We start from the raw sequence: 22,283 nt of genomic DNA on the forward strand, positions 1-22,283 counted from the left end.
TTGTTCAGGGGGTTTGCCCGGTTTCAATATAGGAATAATTATCTGTGACTTCCATAAAGGAGGAATTGAGCCTGATAACATTACAGAATTAACGATATCTAAATAATAACTACGCATAGATTCATTAAGATTTACAATAAAAGAATAGGGTATAAGATCTTCACCCGGGGCAGAGTCCTTAAGATTTGATAAAACATTATTTAATTCAGACATTGTAAATGGGGAATTAAGACCGATTTGCTCATCGATTGAACTATTAAGATGCTGAAAACATTCCGCTTTTTCAGGAGCATAAGGTGGAGCTAACTTGTCCATAAAATTAAAAGCAAGTGTTGTCGAAAGATAAGTGAAATTGGATTCTTTGTAGACTGAACGGAATCGTTTAATATTTTTCCAAACAACTGAAGATCGGGTGTCGGGTGAAACTAATGAGCAGAATGTTCTCCAACCGTTAGACTTTTTCTTTTTCAAAAATTTATGTGTATTATTAATAGTTTCAGATAATATTTTGAAGTTCTCAGGTGTCATTTCGCAGCTATATTGCTTTTCAGCCTCTTTTCGCTTTTTAACGGCCTCCGTACATTCTTCATCCCACCATGGTGGAGATGAAATTTGGCAATTTTTTGTAATGTCATTTCGTTCGGGAAATATTTTATTAGCTGCCCCTTGCAACGTGCTTACAAAAGCATCATTGCAAAGAGGTTCGTTATTATAACATACTTTAGGAAGTAACGTGAATTTAGAATCTGTATAATTTTGATAATCTGCCAAATTTGTTTTATTTAATCTATATCTGGGCCGAATCATATGTTTTTGTGACAAGTTATGGCTAAACGGTGAAGGCATGTTTATTAAAATTGGATAATGATCACTGCCGTATGTAAGAGGAAGTGTATCCCAGGATAATACCGAGGCAAGGTTAGGTGAACATATGGACAAATCAACAGCACTTATATTCTCAACGGGACTAGTACGGCGGGTAGGCTTACCTGTATTTAAAATACACAGATTATTACTGTCTATTATTTCTAACATTTGTTCGCCGTAATAGTTATTTATGGCGCTGCCCCATGTTTGGTGATGACAGTTAAAATCTCCTAAAATTAAAATTGGTTGCGGCAGGGTTGGTAATATATCTTTAATTGTATCAAATACTAGTAGGGAAGGATGAGCAATGTAAACTGTCACATAACATACATTATCTATAGATATTGCGAGAATTGGAATATCATCATTAACAGGGAGAGAGACAGAAGAGAAATTTACAGAATTTTTGACAAGGGTGGCTATGCCACCATAACCATCTGATCTATCCTTTCGGAGACATGTGTATCCAGGTATTTTAAAAAAACTACCCGGAGACAACCATGTCTCCGAAAGGGATATAAGTAGTGGGTCATATTTATTAATTAAATAAGCAAGATCAGTTTTCTTGCTTATTATGCTTCTGCAGTTCCACTGCAGGATTTTGGATTTGTGATCCATTATCAATTGTGATTTGTTTCATAATTTCAACCAGAGCAGCAGCGTTGTTCGGTGAACATATATTATTTTGTAACAAAAGATTTATTAAAGATACTATTATTTCATTTACATTTGTTTGTTTATTTACATCTACATTTGTGTTAATTAAACTGCCATTACTGGGCAATGGAATATCATATTCTCTAATCATAGATTGATGTGTAACTTGATCATATCCTTTCTGTTGTTTAGGAGGGGAGCGAGGTTTTAAAAATACTGTTTTCTTATATGAAGATCTATTTTGTTGGACAGTTGAATGATTGGCATGACTTAACTTATTTGAATCCTGGATAACATATTGTTCCTGAGGTGTTTTTAAAGCATCTGAGTAAGACTTTGGGATAGGAGGATGCAATTTTGATGCTTCTGCATATGATATACAACTTTGAGCCATAGTTAATTTTATTTGTTTTTGTCTAACAAATTCGGGACAAGACTTGTCAGTTGCAAAATGAGCACCAGTACATGAACAACATAGCGCACAATCATCCTCAATATCACACGAATCACCAGTGTGGCCTTCACCGCACTTAAAGCAGCGTGGCTTGGAGCGACACTGGGTCTTTGTATGACCATACCTACAACACTGATAACACTGGATGGTAGGGTAGGTGTACAGTTCAACAGCAAGGGCATTATAACATATATAAATATGTTTTGGTAAAATTTGACCATCAAAAGTTAACACAACAGTTTGTGAAGGTTTCCACACAGGAGAGCCATCAACCATTACCTTATAATTAAGACGTCTAATTCTTATTATTTCTCCACAACCAAATGGTACTGTTATAGATTCTTTAATATCTTCAGGCGACCATTCTACTGGCACACCTCTAATCAAACCCATTCTAGTAATACAAAATGTTGGAATAAAAGCTTTTAAATTATTTGAATTTAAACTGGAGTGTTGTAGGAATGTATTAGCATCAACATGGTTTGAGAATGCTAGGGAGATCTTGTTCCTGCCAATCTTTTTAATGCTGCCATTGATAATATTTCTAAAGGAGAATTTTTGAAGGAACCTTCCAAATGAAACGGGATGAAAAGTAGTTGGATCATTAGGGGACAGAAGATTACGTTGCACATGAACTATGTATGGTGAAATATCTGAATTTAAAAATACTTCACGATATATTGTTGTGGGCTGTATAGGATTTGGATTTGAAGATTTTTCTATTGTACCAGATTCAGGTTCAACTGTTTTGTTACGATGTGATGGATTTTCATCACTATCACAGTTACAATCGTTCTTTGTATGTGATTGTGAATGACTGCTTTTCCTTTTTTTATTACAATTTTTACAAATTTTCTTATGTTTCGGACGCTTGCGATAGCTTACATTTATGGAGGCATCTGTATCTACACTAGAATCATTGTTGGAAATTGTAATATTACATGCAACCGGAGGAACTGAACCCCCGGGGTCCGGGGGTTCGTCCATAGTAAATAAAAATATGAAGAAACTAAATAATGTAAAAACTTACCAAGGAATATAATGAAATAAAAGAAACTAATAGGCTAATAGAAGTAGTTAAGAAAGATAATTTTACAAACTCCACTGATCAATGTTTAAAATTTAAAATTTCTGCTAGAAAATGCTCCCGCCGTCTTCAAGATTTCCCGCGCTTTTTTCTATTGGATATTTATTTTGATAGAAACTTTACTGACAGATAGTGTTACCAACTCGCAAAAATATTTATCCCTAAACCTAAGTCAAAACCACCTAAAATTGCCTCAAATTCCCCTTAAAATATATTACAGTTCTTTTTTTTTTGGATGCCAGCTTATGACATGTTTCCCGTTTTTTTTTAGCTCGCCGCGCTGGCTCTGACCATGATTCCCGTTTTTTTTACTTCCATCAGTAAACTTTGCTTGAAATTTAATTTTAATTTGCTTTAAATATAATTTGTTGATCATATTAAAATGATTGGATTGAATAGTTCTATTGTATTCAGAATATTATATATTCAGAAAACCCTTAAAAATACCCCTAGACATATAAAACCCTTACAAAAATCCCATACCACTCATTTACCCCCTAATTTTGGGGGGAAAACCCCTAAGTTGGGAACCGTGCTGACAGAGACGTTAATTTTTTCATAGATTGACACAAAGTTATGATTTTTATCTGTTATCTGATCTTGTGTTGCCATTGACAATAACTTCTCCTTTAACATCTGTAATCTGTATATTACATTCTGAATGTATCAATGTATTGACACATTGACATATTTGACAGTGTGTGATTGTGTGAGTTGTGATTGAGAAATTAATTTTATTTTCACTTATAATCTAGGCAGCAGATATTGCAGATAATGATCAACACTAGTAAATAACCTTTAAAAGCCTAAACATGGAATCAAACTTAACCTTCTTCAGTCTTCCAGTGAGTATGCTCAATGGATTTGGAACACAAACTTTGTCTTTTACACGTACCGTTTACGTACGTCTTAATGACTTTTGTGAATAGTTCGTAGATTCCGAGACATCCGACTTGGCGTTTAAAAGCAAAGGATTGGACTGCGATTCGGACCTCAATAGTCAGTTGCAGCTTCAGACGTGCCTGAGTACCGATGACGTGCTTGCCCATTTCCTCACCGCTGACGGGCCGCTGGAGGAGCCCGACTTGAATGGCCCGACGACATTGCACTGCGAGATCTGCGCCAAGCAGTTCGACAATGCTAAGAAGTACTATGGGCATCTACGTGTGCATTCTAAGGACTATGTATGGAAGTGTGGTAAGTATACCGAACGCTTAAAAGAAAAGCAATGCTTTAGTGTTGCTGTAAGATTTTCTATGTTGTATTGTTGTCAACCTGTTGATATCCCACTGCTGGGCACGGGTCTCCTGTGAGGGGGTTTAGACTGAATGTAGGTTTCCTCAAAATGTTTCCTTTCATTGCTAGCATGTGATAATTAAAATCTAACTTTTAAAAATCAGGAGTCAGGGCCTGAGAATCAAACCTTTAACTCTTCAAGAAAAGGCAGGCAAATAACAGCCACTAGATTATCACTGCTGATCTTTAAACTTGTTTATATTTTTTTTCAGACAAATGCCCAGATCAGAAGTTCTCGACCAAGCAGCAGCTGATGAAGCACAGCCTCAGCCACAAGCCCCTGGCCAGGGTGTGGAAGTGCCCACAGTGCACCATGGTCTTTGAAGCTCTGTGGCGCTTACAACAACATCTGTTTGCTAAGCATCTTCATTATATGTTAGTATTATTAACTAAGGTTTGATTTTATAGAAAGCTTAGGATAACATACGCTTTCTACACTCACTGCCCCACACTAGGATTCCCTGTATCGTGGTTGCTATGGATACACACACAAAGACAGACACAGAGACAAATAGGATAACATCTAAGTGGATTTTAAGTAAAAGTGAAAAAACAATCTTATGGGTTTGTCCAAAAATTTATATAAGTGAATGGTATTTCATAGTCTTATTCATCCAAAGAAAATATATAGTTAGTCGTCATTCTGGTTTGATATGCACTAGGTTCCGGGTTCGATCCCCAGCCATACAGATATTAAAATGATTTATGTATATTTCTTTTTTGGTTCTGGATGTTTATGTACTTTGCTTCGTGTGTAGGGGTCTATGAGTTTATAAAACATTAATAAAACCTATCTACATACAAACATTGCTGATGTTGATTCCCTTCAAATGCTTCTGCAAATAAACCCACTTCCTGTTACAGGCCACACAAGTGTGATCAGTGTGAAAAGGCATTCCACAAACTGTCCGATTTGAAAAAACATCAGGATGTGCATAGTGGTATGTTTTCATTTGAATTAATACATTTTTTTTTATAATATAGGAGTAGCAGACGAGCATGCAATCCACCTGATGGTAAGTGGCTACTGCCACCCATGGACATATGTAATCAACCCCAGATAGCATTAGATATTCCTACCCGAGGTAGGCCACACATGCGCCGCTACCCCTGAGGATTAGCTGGAACGCCTCGGAAAAGTATGTCTCCCTTACCACACCCTTCAAACCAGAACACAGCAGCGCTTAGCGCACAGCAGCAGTTATGAGGCAGAAATAGGTGTGGTGGTGCTGCCGGAGTCGAACCGCAAAGGGTTCTACTACCTTCAAAACATATTTTTTATACTTTAAATGTAAATCATTTCATGGTTGGATGGTGGAAGGTTGAGATCTGATATTGTGCTCTGTAGACAACTATTTACATGTTGTTAATATTTTCTCTTTTAATATTAGCTGATTGGTATTTTAAATAAAAATATGCATAAAAATGTTTGATATAGATATCAGGAAGCATCCTTGTCCAACTTGTGATATGAGATTCAAAGACAAATCAAATCTAAAACGTCACATGCTGAGCCACACTAATGAGAAACCCTTCAGCTGTTCGGGATGTGGGAATAAATTTAAACAGGTAACTACACATATTTATATTTTTCTATAGTAATAGGGTAGACAAATTTCAAATTCAGATTTCCGATGTTTATTTTTTGTGACTTGCGGTCTTGTAACATCTAATAGATTAGCTGCTGTAGAGGTAAAGAATAACATTTTAATTCAAATGACAAGTAAAATTTCATTTACAAATGGACAATTTCTACAATATTTTTGAGCCATAATGAAAATAGAATGTGTATATTTGTTTTGTCATAAATATGCTATTATTGATTTGATTTCAGGTAGCTTCTCTCAACCGACACAAACTAAATTGCCCCCTTAAAACACAAATTGACGATAGTAAAACAGATAAGGTCATACAAAAAAATCAATGCAGATTATGTGGAATGATCTTTCCATACAAAGTTACACTCATAGAACATTGTGTCAAGTAAGTTTACTAAGTTGTTTAGTCTATATTTAAATTTAAATTTAGTGCTGTGTTTTGTGTAATTTTTTGGTGTCATGTATTAGTCTTATATTTTTATTAATTTCAGGCACCACACAAATACTAACAATGAAACGAATATTGAACAGAAACAGAACCAAATGAATATAGATGCTAATAGAACTGTAGATAACATTGTAGATGATATCCTTTCAGCAGAAGACGATTACCTGACAATGTCAACACAAAATGAAATGTTAAACCCATTCAGTAGCACTAATTTAAACCAACATGACACCAACACTTGTGATAACCTCATGCAGATAGAGTTCCTGAAAGAAATGAATCTTTATTCTCTAGATGATGAACTATTGTACAATGACATAGATTTCGATACTTTCCAAAGCAGTCACATGTTTAACATGAACACAAATGATATTGATTACTGCATCAATGACAGAAACACAGAAATACAGTTTGATTTTTCCGAGGCAGCGAAAAGTGTAGATCAGGATATCATGAATGCTCTATCACAAGTAAAAGATGACCATTTACCAGATGAATTCTTAAATGTTGCCGAAATGGCTAGTTTCGATAAACCAAACGAGATCGAAGAACCACCTGTTTTAGTTAATGATTGTGCGACGATTTTTGAAAGTGATGTTGACCTCGACGCTAGTACCAACTTAGCTGCAAATTTAAACCAACTCATTGGAGAGAACAATGTTCAGTACATATCTACGGAACACGATGATACTTTCATAATTAGCTTAAGAAGTGAAATAGATGCAGAACAATTGACAGATATGTTGAATATAGGTGTGGAAGTTGGTGAGGAGAGTAATAATAAGACTGTAGTAGATGAACCACCAGAGGAGGATAGTTACGTAGGGCTACCAAACTATATAGTACCAATCATAGTGGAATTTAAACAACCTAACAAGTCAGAAACTGAGAAAGCGCCAGTTGTGGACGACAAGGATGGTAACAGCAAGCAAAGAAAGACAAAGAAAAAGTGTGTCTTATACATATGTCGCAAATGCAGCAAAGTTTTCAAAAAGAAGGACAATTATAAATCACATATGGGTAAGTATCAAAAACATATATTAAAGATGAGCTAATTTTAATATTTTCATATTTTTATTAAAAAGATAATATATGATTGAACCTTTTTTATCTCATACAGCAACTGGTAGTTGGTATATTAGTATTTTGTAATGTGACCTGCGATATTTCTATATTTTTTGTATTTCTCGTATATGCCCGTTATTAATATTCAATCTATCCATGTTTTCTTTTAAAGATCGAAATTTGACAATGGCAAAAATTTAATATGAAGAAATTTTATACTTATTTGTTTAGTTATTATTTTAAAATGATTGACGTTGGATTGATTATTAAGAACAGGTTATTAACGTTTTTTTTAATAATGTAGCAGTATCAGAGTATGATGGTAAGTGGTCACTGCCGCCCATGGACATCTGTAATCAACCCCAGATAGGATTAGATATTCCTACGAGAGGTCGGCCACAGATGCGCCGCTACCCCTGAGGACTAAGCTTGGGCGGCTCGAAAATGTATGTCTTACTTACCACCCTTCAAACCAGAAAACAGCAGCGCTAAACACTGCTGTTATTAGGCAGAAATAGGTGTGGCGGTGGTGGTGCCGGAGTCGAACCACAATGGGTTCTACCACCTTCAATCCGTCAAACGTCATAATATCATTGTTATAATATCCGAAAATTTCAAACCACACCCAACATTTTTTAATCCCAACATCGTTTTAACAAGCACGATTGAGAAAGCCAACGTGATCCCCCAGGTACGCACAAGCCGGAGCTGGCGCGGCACGTGTGCGGCGCGTGCGGGCGGCGCTTCGCGTACCGCTCGTCGCTCACCAAGCACCGCGCCGCGCACGCGCCGCGCCCGCCGCCCCGGCACGCCTGCGACCAGTGCGAGAGACGCTTCACCGCCGCTTGGATGGTACTGTACTGTATTGTTTGTTTAATCGACAATTTGTTTATTTATTGGGGTTAAGTTCAATCGATATTTGTAATTAGATTAAAAATGAATATCCCACGAATAATAAGAGTGTATACAATATTATATAGCAGTATCAACAAGCATCCACCGTTAATAAAAAAATCTAAAATTACACTTACCTGAATACTAAACTAATCATAAATAAAATAATCATCATTAACTTATTACTGTCCCACTGCTGGGCACGGGCCTCCTCTTAGAATGAGAAGGATTAAGCCATAGTACACCGCGCTGGTCAAGTGCGAATCGGTAAACTTCACATACATTTGAGAACTTTGTTTTAAGATTTCTGAGGCAGGCAAGTTTCCTCACGACCTTTTCCTTCACTGTTTAAGCAAATCATAATTAATTTCTTAAAACTTAGATAAATTAGAGGTGGAGCCTAGTATTTGAACCTCGAACCTCTCGATCAAGAGTTTCATAAGCACTAGGCTATCTAACTGCTTTATTTATTTAATTGGGTTAATTTCAATTAAAATATATGCAATTGAATTAAAAGTGAAAATCCCGCCGAATAAATTGTGTGACGTGTATGTAAATGTCACAGATCGAAGGCTCAGAAGGCTCGTTCGTGTGAAAAAACACCGCGCGCAGTATTGTTGACGTGTACCGAATACCGAAGACATGTGTAATCAAGCCCAGATAGGATTAGATATTCCTACCTGAGGTCGGCCACAGATGCGCCGCTACCCCTGAGGACTAAGCTGGAACGCCTCCGAAAACTCTGTCTCCCTTACCACACCCTTCAAAACGGAACACAGCAGCGCCTAACATTGCTGTTATTAGGCAGAAATAGGTGGCGGTGGTGCCGCCGGAGTCGAACCACAAAGGGATCTACACCTACACCTTTAAATTATTTAGTCAGTGTTGTTTGAGCCCGTGTGACGTTGCGTTCCAGCTGCGGATCCACGTGGAGCGCGACCACGAGCGGCGCGCGCCGCACGCGTGCGCCCGCGCCGGCTGCCGCGCGCGCTTCTACAAGCGCAGCGACCTCGCCACGCACGAACGGTGCGTACACACTCCGCTTATACATTACTCACAACATTACTCGCTCCTAACAATAATTACGAACCATAGATTAGTAAAGATAATTAAGAAGATTATTAGTAATTAAGAACCATAGATTAGTAAAGATTACTCACTCCTAACAATAAAATGTAACTAGTTTTGACAATTGAAATTGTCGCTGTCATCTATTTTCGTGCTTGAAAAATATTAAAATTTCAGATTTCGGATTATTTACAAATGAAACAATGTTTCTTCGCACTTTTATTCGATTTCGTATTTTTGCACCACTTAGCTGCACATGTCGGCATTGTTCCGCGTAAATTATACCATGACAGCTATTAAATGGCTGACACATTTGTCAGCCGTTTAAACCATTTAATGGCTTCCTTCAAATGCAACGCGGTGAGATATCTATACTTATCTATGACTCAGTTATAGGCCGCAACAAATTTCTAGTCCGCTCTCAAGTTGTTGCGCGCAGGTGTGGTCAGAGAGCCAATGCGGTCGAACACAACAGGAACAGCGGAAGGTGCCGGAGGGTCGCCACGTTGTATTTGTGTCTCTGATATCTACATATTGCTGTTGCGACGCGACTCGTTTCTATATTCAGAACGGACAAGCAGTTTGGCGCGGAGTCTACATCTATGTATTTCTCTTATTCAGCACACTCTACAATCCAAACGGCTTAACGCATTTCAACATACTATTGATTCGTCTAAATCGCCGTGGTGATAGGATATGTTCTTAAGCAGTCGGAGTTTTTGTTTTTACTTCTATTATAATCGTTACCGTAATAATCAATAGCATACGTGTTACCAGGTACCACACGGGCGAGCGGCCTTTCTCCTGCGACACGTGCTCCAAAACGTTCCCGCAAAACTCCCACCTGAAGAGGCACAAACGTAGTGCCGGATGTATAAAACTGTAAGTTTTTACTATTACCAATATCTGCTTCTATACAATTATTACATGGAGTATACGTACTATATTTATTTTTAGTAAATAATGCTCCTTATAGACATATACAATCGACACTAAATAGGATTGGAGTACTAAGGTCGGATACACGTTGCTACTTCTTAAGGCCAAGTTGGAACGCCTAATACACTTATGCCATGCTGTATACTTCAAATCAGATGACATACGCGCTTAGGACTGGTGAGGTAAGGGAGACATACTTATCTGCGGTGTACCAACTTAGTCCTCAAGGGTAATGGTACATCTGGGGCCGACCTCAGGTAGGATATCTAATCCTATCTGGGGTTGATTAAGGATATCCATGGGCGGCAGTAGCCACTTACCATCAGGCGGACTGTATGCTCGTCTGCTACTCCTATATTATAAAAAAATACATCCGTATCAGTAATAAACTCCCAGTTTTAAATCAGGTTTTATTTTTGTTTCAGAACACAGAATAATCAAAAAAATTAAGAAGTCCATCAGAAAAAAATAGCAGAAGATTTTTGTGGATTGTTCTCTAACAAAGTGTTGATATGTATTGAGAACTGTGATATTATTAGATAATTAACTTTACTTTGTACTGTCTTTTCCTAAATAAAATCGTATTGCTTTAATTTTGTGACATTTTATTTATTGTGATATTTACATTTTAAAAAGCTTATATGTACTTAAGAAGTCATACTTCTATTGCATATTTAATCAAATTACATTATAATATTACGTGTTACGTCTGCACCGCAATATCGCTTAATAAGTGCTAAAAATACACAGATCTGTTATACAAAACTAAAACTAAAATTATTTATACTTTAATAACAATACAATTATTAATTTTAAAAAAAATATCAGTGACATACATCCTTTTTACAAAGAGCTTCGTTGCGTATTAGACTTTTAGCCTTTCCAGTGACGATATGTAGTCCTAAGTAAGTATAGTTTGATTCATAATGTCCAAAATGTAAACAAAGGAGATGACCGTCATATATTCGTCACTATTTAATAGGTCCATTTTGACACATACCACCCTAATGTCATTTACGTTTTGAACCACATATATAACCCTACGTCAGTAGAATAATATGTCTATGTGTCGAACTATTTTTTATGAACGTATAAGGAAGCCAGGGGGCTCCCGCCACCGCGAACGACACGACGACAACGTTGGTTCCGTTGTTCAATTCAAACTAGAATCTTTATGACTCTTAATTGCCAGCCTGAAGATTCAAAATAATACGAAATTACTAACGACAGTACGTAGAACCATAGACAAAACACATTGAAGACGATAATAACAATAAAAAACATGGTTTATGGTAGAAAATTAAAATGTGATAATGGTAACACAATCTGGAACCAAAACATTTTTTGCCGCCATTCTAATTTTCGTAGATGAATTTATTCATTTTCGTAATCGTGGTCGAACTCGAATGTTTTCTCGTTTTCAAAGTTTTTTGTTAAATTGTTGTTGTTGTGTGTTACTGTTAAAATTGATGTTTTTTGTTGAGTTTATTAAAGTTTTTGTTTCTTGTTAATTTGTTAAGGTTAAGGTATTATATACCTGTAATCGTATTTTGACATGACATTTATTTGCTTACATTTTGGACACCTAATTATGAATCAGACTATAGATACAGCGTATTTATGTTCGCACGCAAGAAGTTACACTTCTTTGGCGTAATTAATAAAAAATAGAAATTGTATCATATCTACATAAAATCAACGCAGTAGTTTCCGTTACAAAGACCGTTTCACCAATAGTTTTATTCCCTCGTGGGAGTCGTGGGGTCTACAAAAATATAACTTCAATTACATCCGTATAGATATTGAAAAACTGCACAACTGATCTTATTAAATAGTACTATTAATAATAAAATTACTACGCATAATTCAAATATGAACCAGGTAATAAAAATCTTAAAAAATAATTTTATTTTAGACTCGACAAAAATCAACAGAGATTTTCTAATTAATATACGTAGGATTTATTTAATGTAGGTCCATTGAAGATAATGTCATGTTTTCCATAAACGTTTTCAGGCTGTCTTCGTCTTGCTCCAATCCTTCATATGAGTAGGTTCTTTTCTTCATTAACTGCAAAGGAAAATATACGTATAATATGCTTGCGTTATTTATATCTTATTTTTTGTGAAGGTGGTAGAATCATTTGTGCCACACCTATTTCTGCCTCATAACAGCAGTGTTAAACGCTGCTGTGTTCTGGTTTGAAGGGTATATGTAAGGAAAACATATTTTTCCGAGGCTTTCCAGCTTAGTCCTCGAGAGGAGCGGCTATCTGGGGTTGATTACAGATGTTAATGGGCGGCAGTAGCCACTTACCATGAGGTGGACTGCATGCTCGTCTACTACTCCTATATGATAAAAAAAACTTAAACTAATGCATTTATACACTTTAATGAAGCTTCACAGGGGATCACAGGGGTCATGAACGTATTGAATGGTGTATGTTTTTTTCAGATTTGCGGACTACGGTCAATTTTGCAAATTATTAACATTCCGAGTGAAAAACTAAAGTAGTAAGCGGTTGGAGACACTTCTGTACAATACAGATCTATATAATATAAATGATAATAAATATAAAAGTTGTAAAGTAAATTTAATTAATTAGCAGATGCTAATTTATGTTTGTTATGTTTACTTTTTTCTTGTTTACTGATTTTGTTAAATTATTATAAATAATTCATTATTTATTAATTGGTGATGTCTGATTACTGAGTTGCAAGCCTTCAGAACTTACTTAAAATTATCACTGTAATTGTGTACGTGTGTGTTAGCGCATTTACATCTTCGCTGCTGAGGCTCTGAGCTCTTGCTCTGACTGGGCGTGGATGCAGGTGCTCGTGTGTGTGTATGTACGCGCGCGGGTGTGTGTGTGTGTGTGTGTGTGTGTGTGTGTGTGTGTGTGTGTGTGTGTACGTGTGTGTGTGTGTACGTGTGTGTGTGTGTGCGCGTGCGCGTGCGCGTGCGCGTGCGCGTTACCGGGTTGCGCAGCCAGGCGGGCAGCGCGAGCAGGTTGCCGCGCTGCGCGTAGCGGCGGTCCAGCAGCAGCACGCCGCCCCAGTCCGCGCGGTGCCGCACGCAGCGCCCCAGCGCCTGGCCCAGCGCCCTGTGCACAAACACCATCGTGTTGCAACTCATACCGCATAAAGTTTACTCGTGAATGAAGGTGGTAGAACCCTTTGTGGTTCGATTCCGGCGGCACCACGTGGCGTGGGGTAAGGGAGACATACCTTTCCGAGGCGTTCTAGCTTAGTCCTCAGGGATAGCGGAGCATCTGTGGCCGACCTCAGGTACGATATCTAACCGAACGTCTGAATCGTAGAGGATTAATAAAGATTTCGACTTTCGTGTTTAAAAAACATTAAAAAAATGGAGTTTTAAGATTATTTACAAGTGAAACGTTATTTTTCCGCACTTTTTCTTCGATTTCGTGTTTTTGCACCACCTAACTGCATATGTCGACATAGTTCCGCGTAAATTACACCATGACAGCCATTAAATGGCTTCATTCAATTACAACACGGTGAGATATTTATACGTATGCCGTATCTATACTATGCCTTCAGGTTGCGATACACTGATAGATTCGTACCGGAAAGCCTGCGCGTGGTACCAGTCGGCGCCGCTGGGCAGGCCGCGCTCCACGTGCAGATCGTTGTACTTCTTCTTCTCCAGCACCGCCACATCGTCCAGGTTGGGGTACGGGATACCCACCTACGTACAAAAAAATATTTATCATTTACACAAAATTTGAACATTATATGCCTACTAGGGATATAATTTTGTAAATACATTTATTAAATACTAGCTGACCCGGTAAATGTTGTGTTGCCATATAAATAAAAAAATGTTAAGGGTGAACAACCCTTATAACTTAGGGGTATGAAAAATAGATAGTAGCCGATTCTCAGACCTACTGAATATGCATATAAAATTAGATGGAAATCGGTAAATCCGTTTCAGTGGAGTACGGTAACTGACATTGTGACACGAACATTTTATATATAAGATAATAAATGTATTATTACTCTCCAAAATAAATAGATAAGCAGAAAAGAAACTAAAAACAAAGTCACGACAGTTAAAAAAATACACTTTTACCAAATGCGTGAACTCGTTCGATTATCGGCTAAGCAAAAAGATTTCCAAAATAAATATATAATAAGATCTTTCTTGTTCTTTCTGTTTCTTGAATTCAGTTTTAGTTTTATTAACTTGGTCCACTCAAGGTGTTACGTATATGCTTATGTACTCTTTCAACATTTTTCGTTTGTCCTGATAGTTTTTGTATGCGTTCAACTGCGTATGACGGAACACAATCAAGTACGTGGTGCGAAACAGATGACACTAGTTTCGATGTCTTGTTTCTTCCCGGATAAGGAATAGATAAATTACTCATTATTTTCGTCACTCGACAAGATTATAACAAAACTGTTTTAAGGAGGTCGTGGCATGAAACAAAATAATGTTGATGCAATATCGAAATAAAACATTCCTGAAACTATGATGGTTTTTAAAAGATGGTGGTAGTCTCCCTGGGGTTAATTATACATGCCCATAAGCGGCAGTAGCCATTTACCCTCAGGTGGACTGCATGCTCGTCTGCTATTCGTATATCTATACTAACATTATAAAGAGGAAAACTTTGTTTGTTTGTTTGATTGTAATGAATAGGCTCAAAAACTACTGGACCGATTTTAAAAATTCTTTCACCACACGAAAGCTACATTATCCACGAGTAACATGGGCTATATTTTATATTTGATAAATAGATTTTGAGGCGGTACAAAGTTTGCCGGGTCAGCTAGTATTATATAAAAAAAGATAAAAGACATTTAAAAAATTGATCAACTCTATCGTATTCCAAAGCGCACTATTTTGTCTTATATATAAAATTCTCGTGTCACAGTGCTAGTTACCGTATTCCTTCGAAACGGATTTACTTATTTTCACCAAACTTTATATGCATATTCAGCAGGTCTGAGAATCGGTTACTATCTATATTCCCCCCTACCGCCATTCATACCCCTAAGGGTTGTTCACCCTTTACATTTTTTATTTACATGGCAACACAACGTTGGCCGGGTCAGCTAGTTATATTATAAACAAATCCAAGGCACGTACGGCGACGACGAGCCGCGCCTGGTCGTCGCGGAAGTCCATGCCCTCCGCCACCTTGCCGCGGTACACGCCCAGCAGCAGCGCGCCCTTCGCAGACAACGCCTTCTCGTAATACAACTGCCGGACAGAATTACTTTATTGGTATATGTATATATCTTTTATTTTTAGTTATAATATATAAATATGGTTAAGGGCAGAGCACACCGTCAGTAGAACAACCCAACTCTAACAGCAATTTTAGGGAGATAGCATCATCATCATCACCAACAACCCATTACTGTTCCACTGCTGGGCACGGGTCTCCTCTCATAATGAGAAGGATTAGGCCATAGTCCACCGCGCTGGCAAAGTGCGAATTGGCAGACTTCACATACATTTGAGATTTTTTTTTATAAATCTCTCATGTATACACGATTCCTCACGACGTTTTCCTTCACCGTTTAGCAAGTGATAATTTCTAATACGCACATAACTTTGAAATATCAGAGGTGCGTGCCTGAGATTGAACTTAGGACCTCGATCGAGAGGTCGAGTTTTTTAATTACTAGGTTATCACTGCTTATTGATATAAATATATTTTATTTTTAGTTATAATATATAAATATAGTTAAGAGCATAGCACACCGTCAATAGAAGAGTCAACCCACCCCTAGCGGCAATTTTGAGGAGGTGGCAAAATCCTAAGATGCTGTAAACAATAAAATTAGTTAATATCCGGTTCGAACCATGCTAAACATCTAGTTCGTATGATATTAACTATGAGTTATACATAAAAAAAATATTTACCTTCATTATTTCATTATGTTCAGAAGCATTCTGACTTTCCACATATACATGTTTTGCGTCATTTAGACTTTTCCAAATATCAGTTCGTTCCCACCTGGAATGAAAAAAAATATACTATATAGAATTATACACTTAGGTAGCGTTACAAGAATGTTCAAAGTGAACTATCTCCATAGAAAAAAAAAATCTGTTTGAAAATTAGCTAGTATAAAATGTAATATTGTCGAATGTTGAGAAGTAGTTTCTCCCTAAAGTTTGCGTCACAACACCACATGGCCGCAATCCTTGCGGTGGAGATCCTGTAGCAGCATAGGGCGCACAGCTGACGTACGCCTACATAATAATTTTTTTGTTCACTAGGGGGAAACTTTCAAAAGGTACTCAACAACGTGGGAGCGACATGGGGTTATGTGGGATTTTAACCGAACTGCCCTTCGTAAAAACCCTTCGGTGGTCGTCCTCATCGCTTGGTGGAGAACGGGTTTTTCGGCAGAACACAAGCGGAGTCCTTCAAGCACGATGGGAGGAGTAATGTACGTTCTTCCCGCACACCACGTATTTACGACGGTATGTGACTACATATACCGCCGTCCTCTCCGGGATCTTATCGGCCGCAATCCCGAAAGCCCTCTTTTTAGTCGCCTCTTACGACAGGCAGGGATACTGTAGCCCTATTTTGGTTTCGGGATTACAGGGATAAAGACAGCCTACCTGCGGCGGAGGTCGCGCAGCAGCGGGTAGGAGGGCAGGAAGCAGAGCACGCCGTGCGGCGTGAGGCGGGCGGCGCGCAGTGACGTCACGACAGCCTACCTGCGGCGGAGGTCGCGCAGCAGCGGGTAGGAGGGCAGGAAGCAGAGCACGCCGTGCGGCGTGAGGCGGGCGGCGCGCAGTGACGTCACGACAGCCTACCTGCGGCGGAGGTCGCGCAGCAGCGGGTAGGAGGGCAGGAAGCAGAGCACGCCGTGCGGCGTGAGGCGGGCGGCGCGCAGTGACGTCACGACAGCCTACCTGCGGCGGAGGTCGCGCAGCAGCGGGTAGGAGGGCAGGAAGCAGAGCACGCCGTGCGGCGTGAGGCGGGCGGCGCGCAGTGACGTCACGACAGCCTACCTGCGGCGGAGGTCGCGCAGCAGCGGGTAGGAGGGCAGGAAGCAGAGCACGCCGTGCGGCGTGAGGCGGGCGGCGCGCAGTGACGTCACGACAGCCTACCTGCGGCGGAGGTCGCGCAGCAGCGGGTAGGAGGGCAGGAAGCAGAGCACGCCGTGCGGCGTGAGGCGGGCGGCGCGCAGTGACGTCACGACAGCCTACCTGCGGCGGAGGTCGCGCAGCAGCGGGTAGGAGGGCAGGAAGCAGAGCACGCCGTGCGGCGTGAGGCGGGCGGCGCGCAGTGACGTCACGACAGCCTACCTGCGGCGGAGGTCGCGCAGCAGCGGGTAGGAGGGCAGGAAGCAGAGCACGCCGTGCGGCGTGAGGCGGGCGGCGCGCAGTGACGTCACGACAGCCTACCTGCGGCGGAGGTCGCGCAGCAGCGGGTAGGAGGGCAGGAAGCAGAGCACGCCGTGCGGCGTGAGGCGGGCGGCGCGCAGTGACGTCACGACAGCCTACCTGCGGCGGAGGTCGCGCAGCAGCGGGTAGGAGGGCAGGAAGCAGAGCACGCCGTGCGGCGTGAGGCGGGCGGCGCGCAGTGACGTCACGACAGCCTACCTGCGGCGGAGGTCGCGCAGCAGCGGGTAGGAGGGCAGGAAGCAGAGCACGCCGTGCGGCGTGAGGCGGGCGGCGCGCAGTGACGTCACGACAGCCTACCTGCGGCGGAGGTCGCGCAGCAGCGGGTAGGAGGGCAGGAAGCAGAGCACGCCGTGCGGCGTGAGGCGGGCGGCGCGCAGTGACGTCACGACAGCCTACCTGCGGCGGAGGTCGCGCAGCAGCGGGTAGGAGGGCAGGAAGCAGAGCACGCCGTGCGGCGTGAGGCGGGCGGCGCGCAGTGACGTCACGACAGCCTACCTGCGGCGGAGGTCGCGCAGCAGCGGGTAGGAGGGCAGGAAGCAGAGCACGCCGTGCGGCGTGAGGCGGGCGGCGCGCAGTGACGTCACGACAGCCTACCTGCGGCGGAGGTCGCGCAGCAGCGGGTAGGAGGGCAGGAAGCAGAGCACGCCGTGCGGCGTGAGGCGGGCGGCGCGCAGTGACGTCACGACAGCCTACCTGCGGCGGAGGTCGCGCAGCAGCGGGTAGGAGGGCAGGAAGCAGAGCACGCCGTGCGGCGTGAGGCGGGCGGCGCGCAGTGACGTCACGACAGCCTACCTGCGGCGGAGGTCGCGCAGCAGCGGGTAGGAGGGCAGGAAGCAGAGCACGCCGTGCGGCGTGAGGCGGGCGGCGCGCAGTGACGTCACGACAGCCTACCTGCGGCGGAGGTCGCGCAGCAGCGGGTAGGAGGGCAGGAAGCAGAGCACGCCGTGCGGCGTGAGGCGGGCGGCGCGCAGTGACGTCACGACAGCCTACCTGCGGCGGAGGTCGCGCAGCAGCGGGTAGGAGGGCAGGAAGCAGAGCACGCCGTGCGGCGTGAGGCGGGCGGCGCGCAGTGACGTCACGACAGCCTACCTGCGGCGGAGGTCGCGCAGCAGCGGGTAGGAGGGCAGGAAGCAGAGCACGCCGTGCGGCGTGAGGCGGGCGGCGCGCAGTGACGTCACGACAGCCTACCTGCGGCGGAGGTCGCGCAGCAGCGGGTAGGAGGGCAGGAAGCAGAGCACGCCGTGCGGCGTGAGGCGGGCGGCGCGCAGTGACGTCACGACAGCCTACCTGCGGCGGAGGTCGCGCAGCAGCGGGTAGGAGGGCAGGAAGCAGAGCACGCCGTGCGGCGTGAGGCGGGCGGCGCGCAGTGACGTCACGACAGCCTACCTGCGGCGGAGGTCGCGCAGCAGCGGGTAGGAGGGCAGGAAGCAGAGCACGCCGTGCGGCGTGAGGCGGGCGGCGCGCAGTGACGTCACGACAGCCTACCTGCGGCGGAGGTCGCGCAGCAGCGGGTAGGAGGGCAGGAAGCAGAGCACGCCGTGCGGCGTGAGGCGGGCGGCGCGCAGTGACGTCACGACAGCCTACCTGCGGCGGAGGTCGCGCAGCAGCGGGTAGGAGGGCAGGAAGCAGAGCACGCCGTGCGGCGTGAGGCGGGCGGCGCGCAGTGACGTCACGACAGCCTACCTGCGGCGGAGGTCGCGCAGCAGCGGGTAGGAGGGCAGGAAGCAGAGCACGCCGTGCGGCGTGAGGCGGGCGGCGCGCAGTGACGTCACGACAGCCTACCTGCGGCGGAGGTCGCGCAGCAGCGGGTAGGAGGGCAGGAAGCAGAGCACGCCGTGCGGCGTGAGGCGGGCGGCGCGCAGTGACGTCACGACAGCCTACCTGCGGCGGAGGTCGCGCAGCAGCGGGTAGGAGGGCAGGAAGCAGAGCACGCCGTGCGGCGTGAGGCGGGCGGCGCGCAGTGACGTCACGACAGCCTACCTGCGGCGGAGGTCGCGCAGCAGCGGGTAGGAGGGCAGGAAGCAGAGCACGCCGTGCGGCGTGAGGCGGGCGGCGCGCAGTGACGTCACGACAGCCTACCTGCGGCGGAGGTCGCGCAGCAGCGGGTAGGAGGGCAGGAAGCAGAGCACGCCGTGCGGCGTGAGGCGGGCGGCGCGCAGTGACGTCACGACAGCCTACCTGCGGCGGAGGTCGCGCAGCAGCGGGTAGGAGGGCAGGAAGCAGAGCACGCCGTGCGGCGTGAGGCGGGCGGCGCGCAGTGACGTCACGACAGCCTACCTGCGGCGGAGGTCGCGCAGCAGCGGGTAGGAGGGCAGGAAGCAGAGCACGCCGTGCGGCGTGAGGCGGGCGGCGCGCAGTGACGTCACGACAGCCTACCTGCGGCGGAGGTCGCGCAGCAGCGGGTAGGAGGGCAGGAAGCAGAGCACGCCGTGCGGCGTGAGGCGGGCGGCGCGCAGTGACGTCACGACAGCCTACCTGCGGCGGAGGTCGCGCAGCAGCGGGTAGGAGGGCAGGAAGCAGAGCACGCCGTGCGGCGTGAGGCGGGCGGCGCGCAGTGACGTCACGACAGCCTACCTGCGGCGGAGGTCGCGCAGCAGCGGGTAGGAGGGCAGGAAGCAGAGCACGCCGTGCGGCGTGAGGCGGGCGGCGCGCAGTGACGTCACGACAGCCTACCTGCGGCGGAGGTCGCGCAGCAGCGGGTAGGAGGGCAGGAAGCAGAGCACGCCGTGCGGCGTGAGGCGGGCGGCGCGCAGTGACGTCACGACAGCCTACCTGCGGCGGAGGTCGCGCAGCAGCGGGTAGGAGGGCAGGAAGCAGAGCACGCCGTGCGGCGTGAGGCGGGCGGCGCGCAGTGACGTCACGACAGCCTACCTGCGGCGGAGGTCGCGCAGCAGCGGGTAGGAGGGCAGGAAGCAGAGCACGCCGTGCGGCGTGAGGCGGGCGGCGCGCAGTGACGTCACGACAGCCTACCTGCGGCGGAGGTCGCGCAGCAGCGGGTAGGAGGGCAGGAAGCAGAGCACGCCGTGCGGCGTGAGGCGGGCGGCGCGCAGTGACGTCACGACAGCCTACCTGCGGCGGAGGTCGCGCAGCAGCGGGTAGGAGGGCAGGAAGCAGAGCACGCCGTGCGGCGTGAGGCGGGCGGCGCGCAGTGACGTCACGACAGCCTACCTGCGGCGGAGGTCGCGCAGCAGCGGGTAGGAGGGCAGGAAGCAGAGCACGCCGTGCGGCGTGAGGCGGGCGGCGCGCAGTGACGTCACGACAGCCTACCTGCGGCGGAGGTCGCGCAGCAGCGGGTAGGAGGGCAGGAAGCAGAGCACGCCGTGCGGCGTGAGGCGGGCGGCGCGCAGTGACGTCACGACAGCCTACCTGCGGCGGAGGTCGCGCAGCAGCGGGTAGGAGGGCAGGAAGCAGAGCACGCCGTGCGGCGTGAGGCGGGCGGCGCGCAGTGACGTCACGACAGCCTACCTGCGGCGGAGGTCGCGCAGCAGCGGGTAGGAGGGCAGGAAGCAGAGCACGCCGTGCGGCGTGAGGCGGGCGGCGCGCAGTGACGTCACGACAGCCTACCTGCGGCGGAGGTCGCGCAGCAGCGGGTAGGAGGGCAGGAAGCAGAGCACGCCGTGCGGCGTGAGGCGGGCGGCGCGCAGTGACGTCACGACAGCCTACCTGCGGCGGAGGTCGCGCAGCAGCGGGTAGGAGGGCAGGAAGCAGAGCACGCCGTGCGGCGTGAGGCGGGCGGCGCGCAGTGACGTCACGACAGCCTACCTGCGGCGGAGGTCGCGCAGCAGCGGGTAGGAGGGCAGGAAGCAGAGCACGCCGTGCGGCGTGAGGCGGGCGGCGCGCAGTGACGTCACGACAGCCTACCTGCGGCGGAGGTCGCGCAGCAGCGGGTAGGAGGGCAGGAAGCAGAGCACGCCGTGCGGCGTGAGGCGGGCGGCGCGCAGTAGGGTGCGGCCGAGGGCGTCCTGCACGCGCTCGTCGCGCGCGGCCTGCCAGCCCAGCGTCAGCGGCGCGCCCGGGCCTGCCTCCACCACGCCCGCCCACACCTGGTACAAAATACTATATACCACACATTTTTACAATAATTAATCAACAACAGAAACGTGAAAAGCTTGCAAGGATATAAAAAACGTCGGTACGCTCAACATTTGGATGCTCGTCGCGTACGGACGAATACGAGAATTTAATTTACTTCGATGTAATGAGCACTACCTACGAACACACCTATTTCTATCTTATAACAGTAGTGTTAAACACTACTGTGTTTTGGTTTGACGGGTGTGGTCAGGGAGACATACTTTTCCAAGGCATTCCAGCTTAATCATCAGGTAGCGGCGAATCTGTGGCCCACCTCAGGTAGGAATATCTAATCCTCTCTTAGGTTATTAGAGATGTCCACGAACAGCCGTAGCCACTTACCATCACGTAGACTGCATGTTCGTCTGCTACTCCTAAATTACTAAATTATAAAAAAAAAACACCTGTCCGTGTCGGACGCACTGTGGC

The 22,283-nt window shown here is 45.5% G+C and overlaps 2 protein-coding genes across 2 annotated transcripts in view; one reads left to right on the top strand and one right to left on the bottom strand.

Annotated features, from left to right (window-relative positions):
- The first annotated feature begins 3,785 nt into the window (after positions 1 to 3,785).
- LOC140746172 (uncharacterized) lies at positions 3,786 to 10,967 on the top strand. Its single transcript, XM_073078203.1, has 11 exons — positions 3,786 to 3,910; positions 3,995 to 4,262; positions 4,574 to 4,736; positions 5,226 to 5,302; positions 5,800 to 5,930; positions 6,196 to 6,344; positions 6,451 to 7,427; positions 8,164 to 8,324; positions 9,283 to 9,392; positions 10,212 to 10,316; positions 10,799 to 10,967. Exons 1-11 carry the CDS (start codon positions 3,878 to 3,880, stop codon positions 10,821 to 10,823), a joined length of 2,199 nt encoding a protein of 732 aa, XP_072934304.1. The 5' UTR covers positions 3,786 to 3,877; the 3' UTR covers positions 10,824 to 10,967.
- An 853-nt stretch (positions 10,968 to 11,820) lies between these two features.
- Positions 11,821 to 22,283, bottom strand: part of LOC140746472 (Fanconi anemia group J protein) — an 80,293-nt gene continuing 69,830 nt past the window's right edge. The window contains 7 exon segments of the mRNA XM_073078625.1: positions 11,821 to 12,443; positions 13,350 to 13,476; positions 13,963 to 14,084; positions 15,495 to 15,608; positions 16,278 to 16,371; positions 16,989 to 17,069; positions 21,699 to 21,823. Of these exon segments, the coding sequence (XP_072934726.1) occupies positions 12,339 to 12,443; positions 13,350 to 13,476; positions 13,963 to 14,084; positions 15,495 to 15,608; positions 16,278 to 16,371; positions 16,989 to 17,069; positions 21,699 to 21,823 (768 nt within the window). The 3' untranslated portion in view covers positions 11,821 to 12,338.

This window comes from Epargyreus clarus, unplaced genomic scaffold, assembly GCF_041222505.1.
Source record: "Epargyreus clarus isolate Ecla_fem2 unplaced genomic scaffold, WU_Ecla_fem_2.2 ptg000012l, whole genome shotgun sequence".
NCBI classification, from domain to species: Eukaryota; Metazoa; Arthropoda; class Insecta; order Lepidoptera; family Hesperiidae; genus Epargyreus; species Epargyreus clarus.

Bases quoted from the DNA above. Each gene is read 5' to 3' on its own strand.
- LOC140746172 (XM_073078203.1), top strand. From the start codon at position 3,878: ATGGAATCAAACTTAACCTTCTTCAGTCTTCCA. The intron at 4,263-4,573 runs GTAAGTATACCG...ATTTTTTTTCAG, and splicing joins GGACTATGTATGGAAGTGTG to ACAAATGCCCAGATCAGAAG. The intron at 5,303-5,799 runs GTATGTTTTCAT...TGTTTGATATAG, and splicing joins ACATCAGGATGTGCATAGTG to ATATCAGGAAGCATCCTTGT.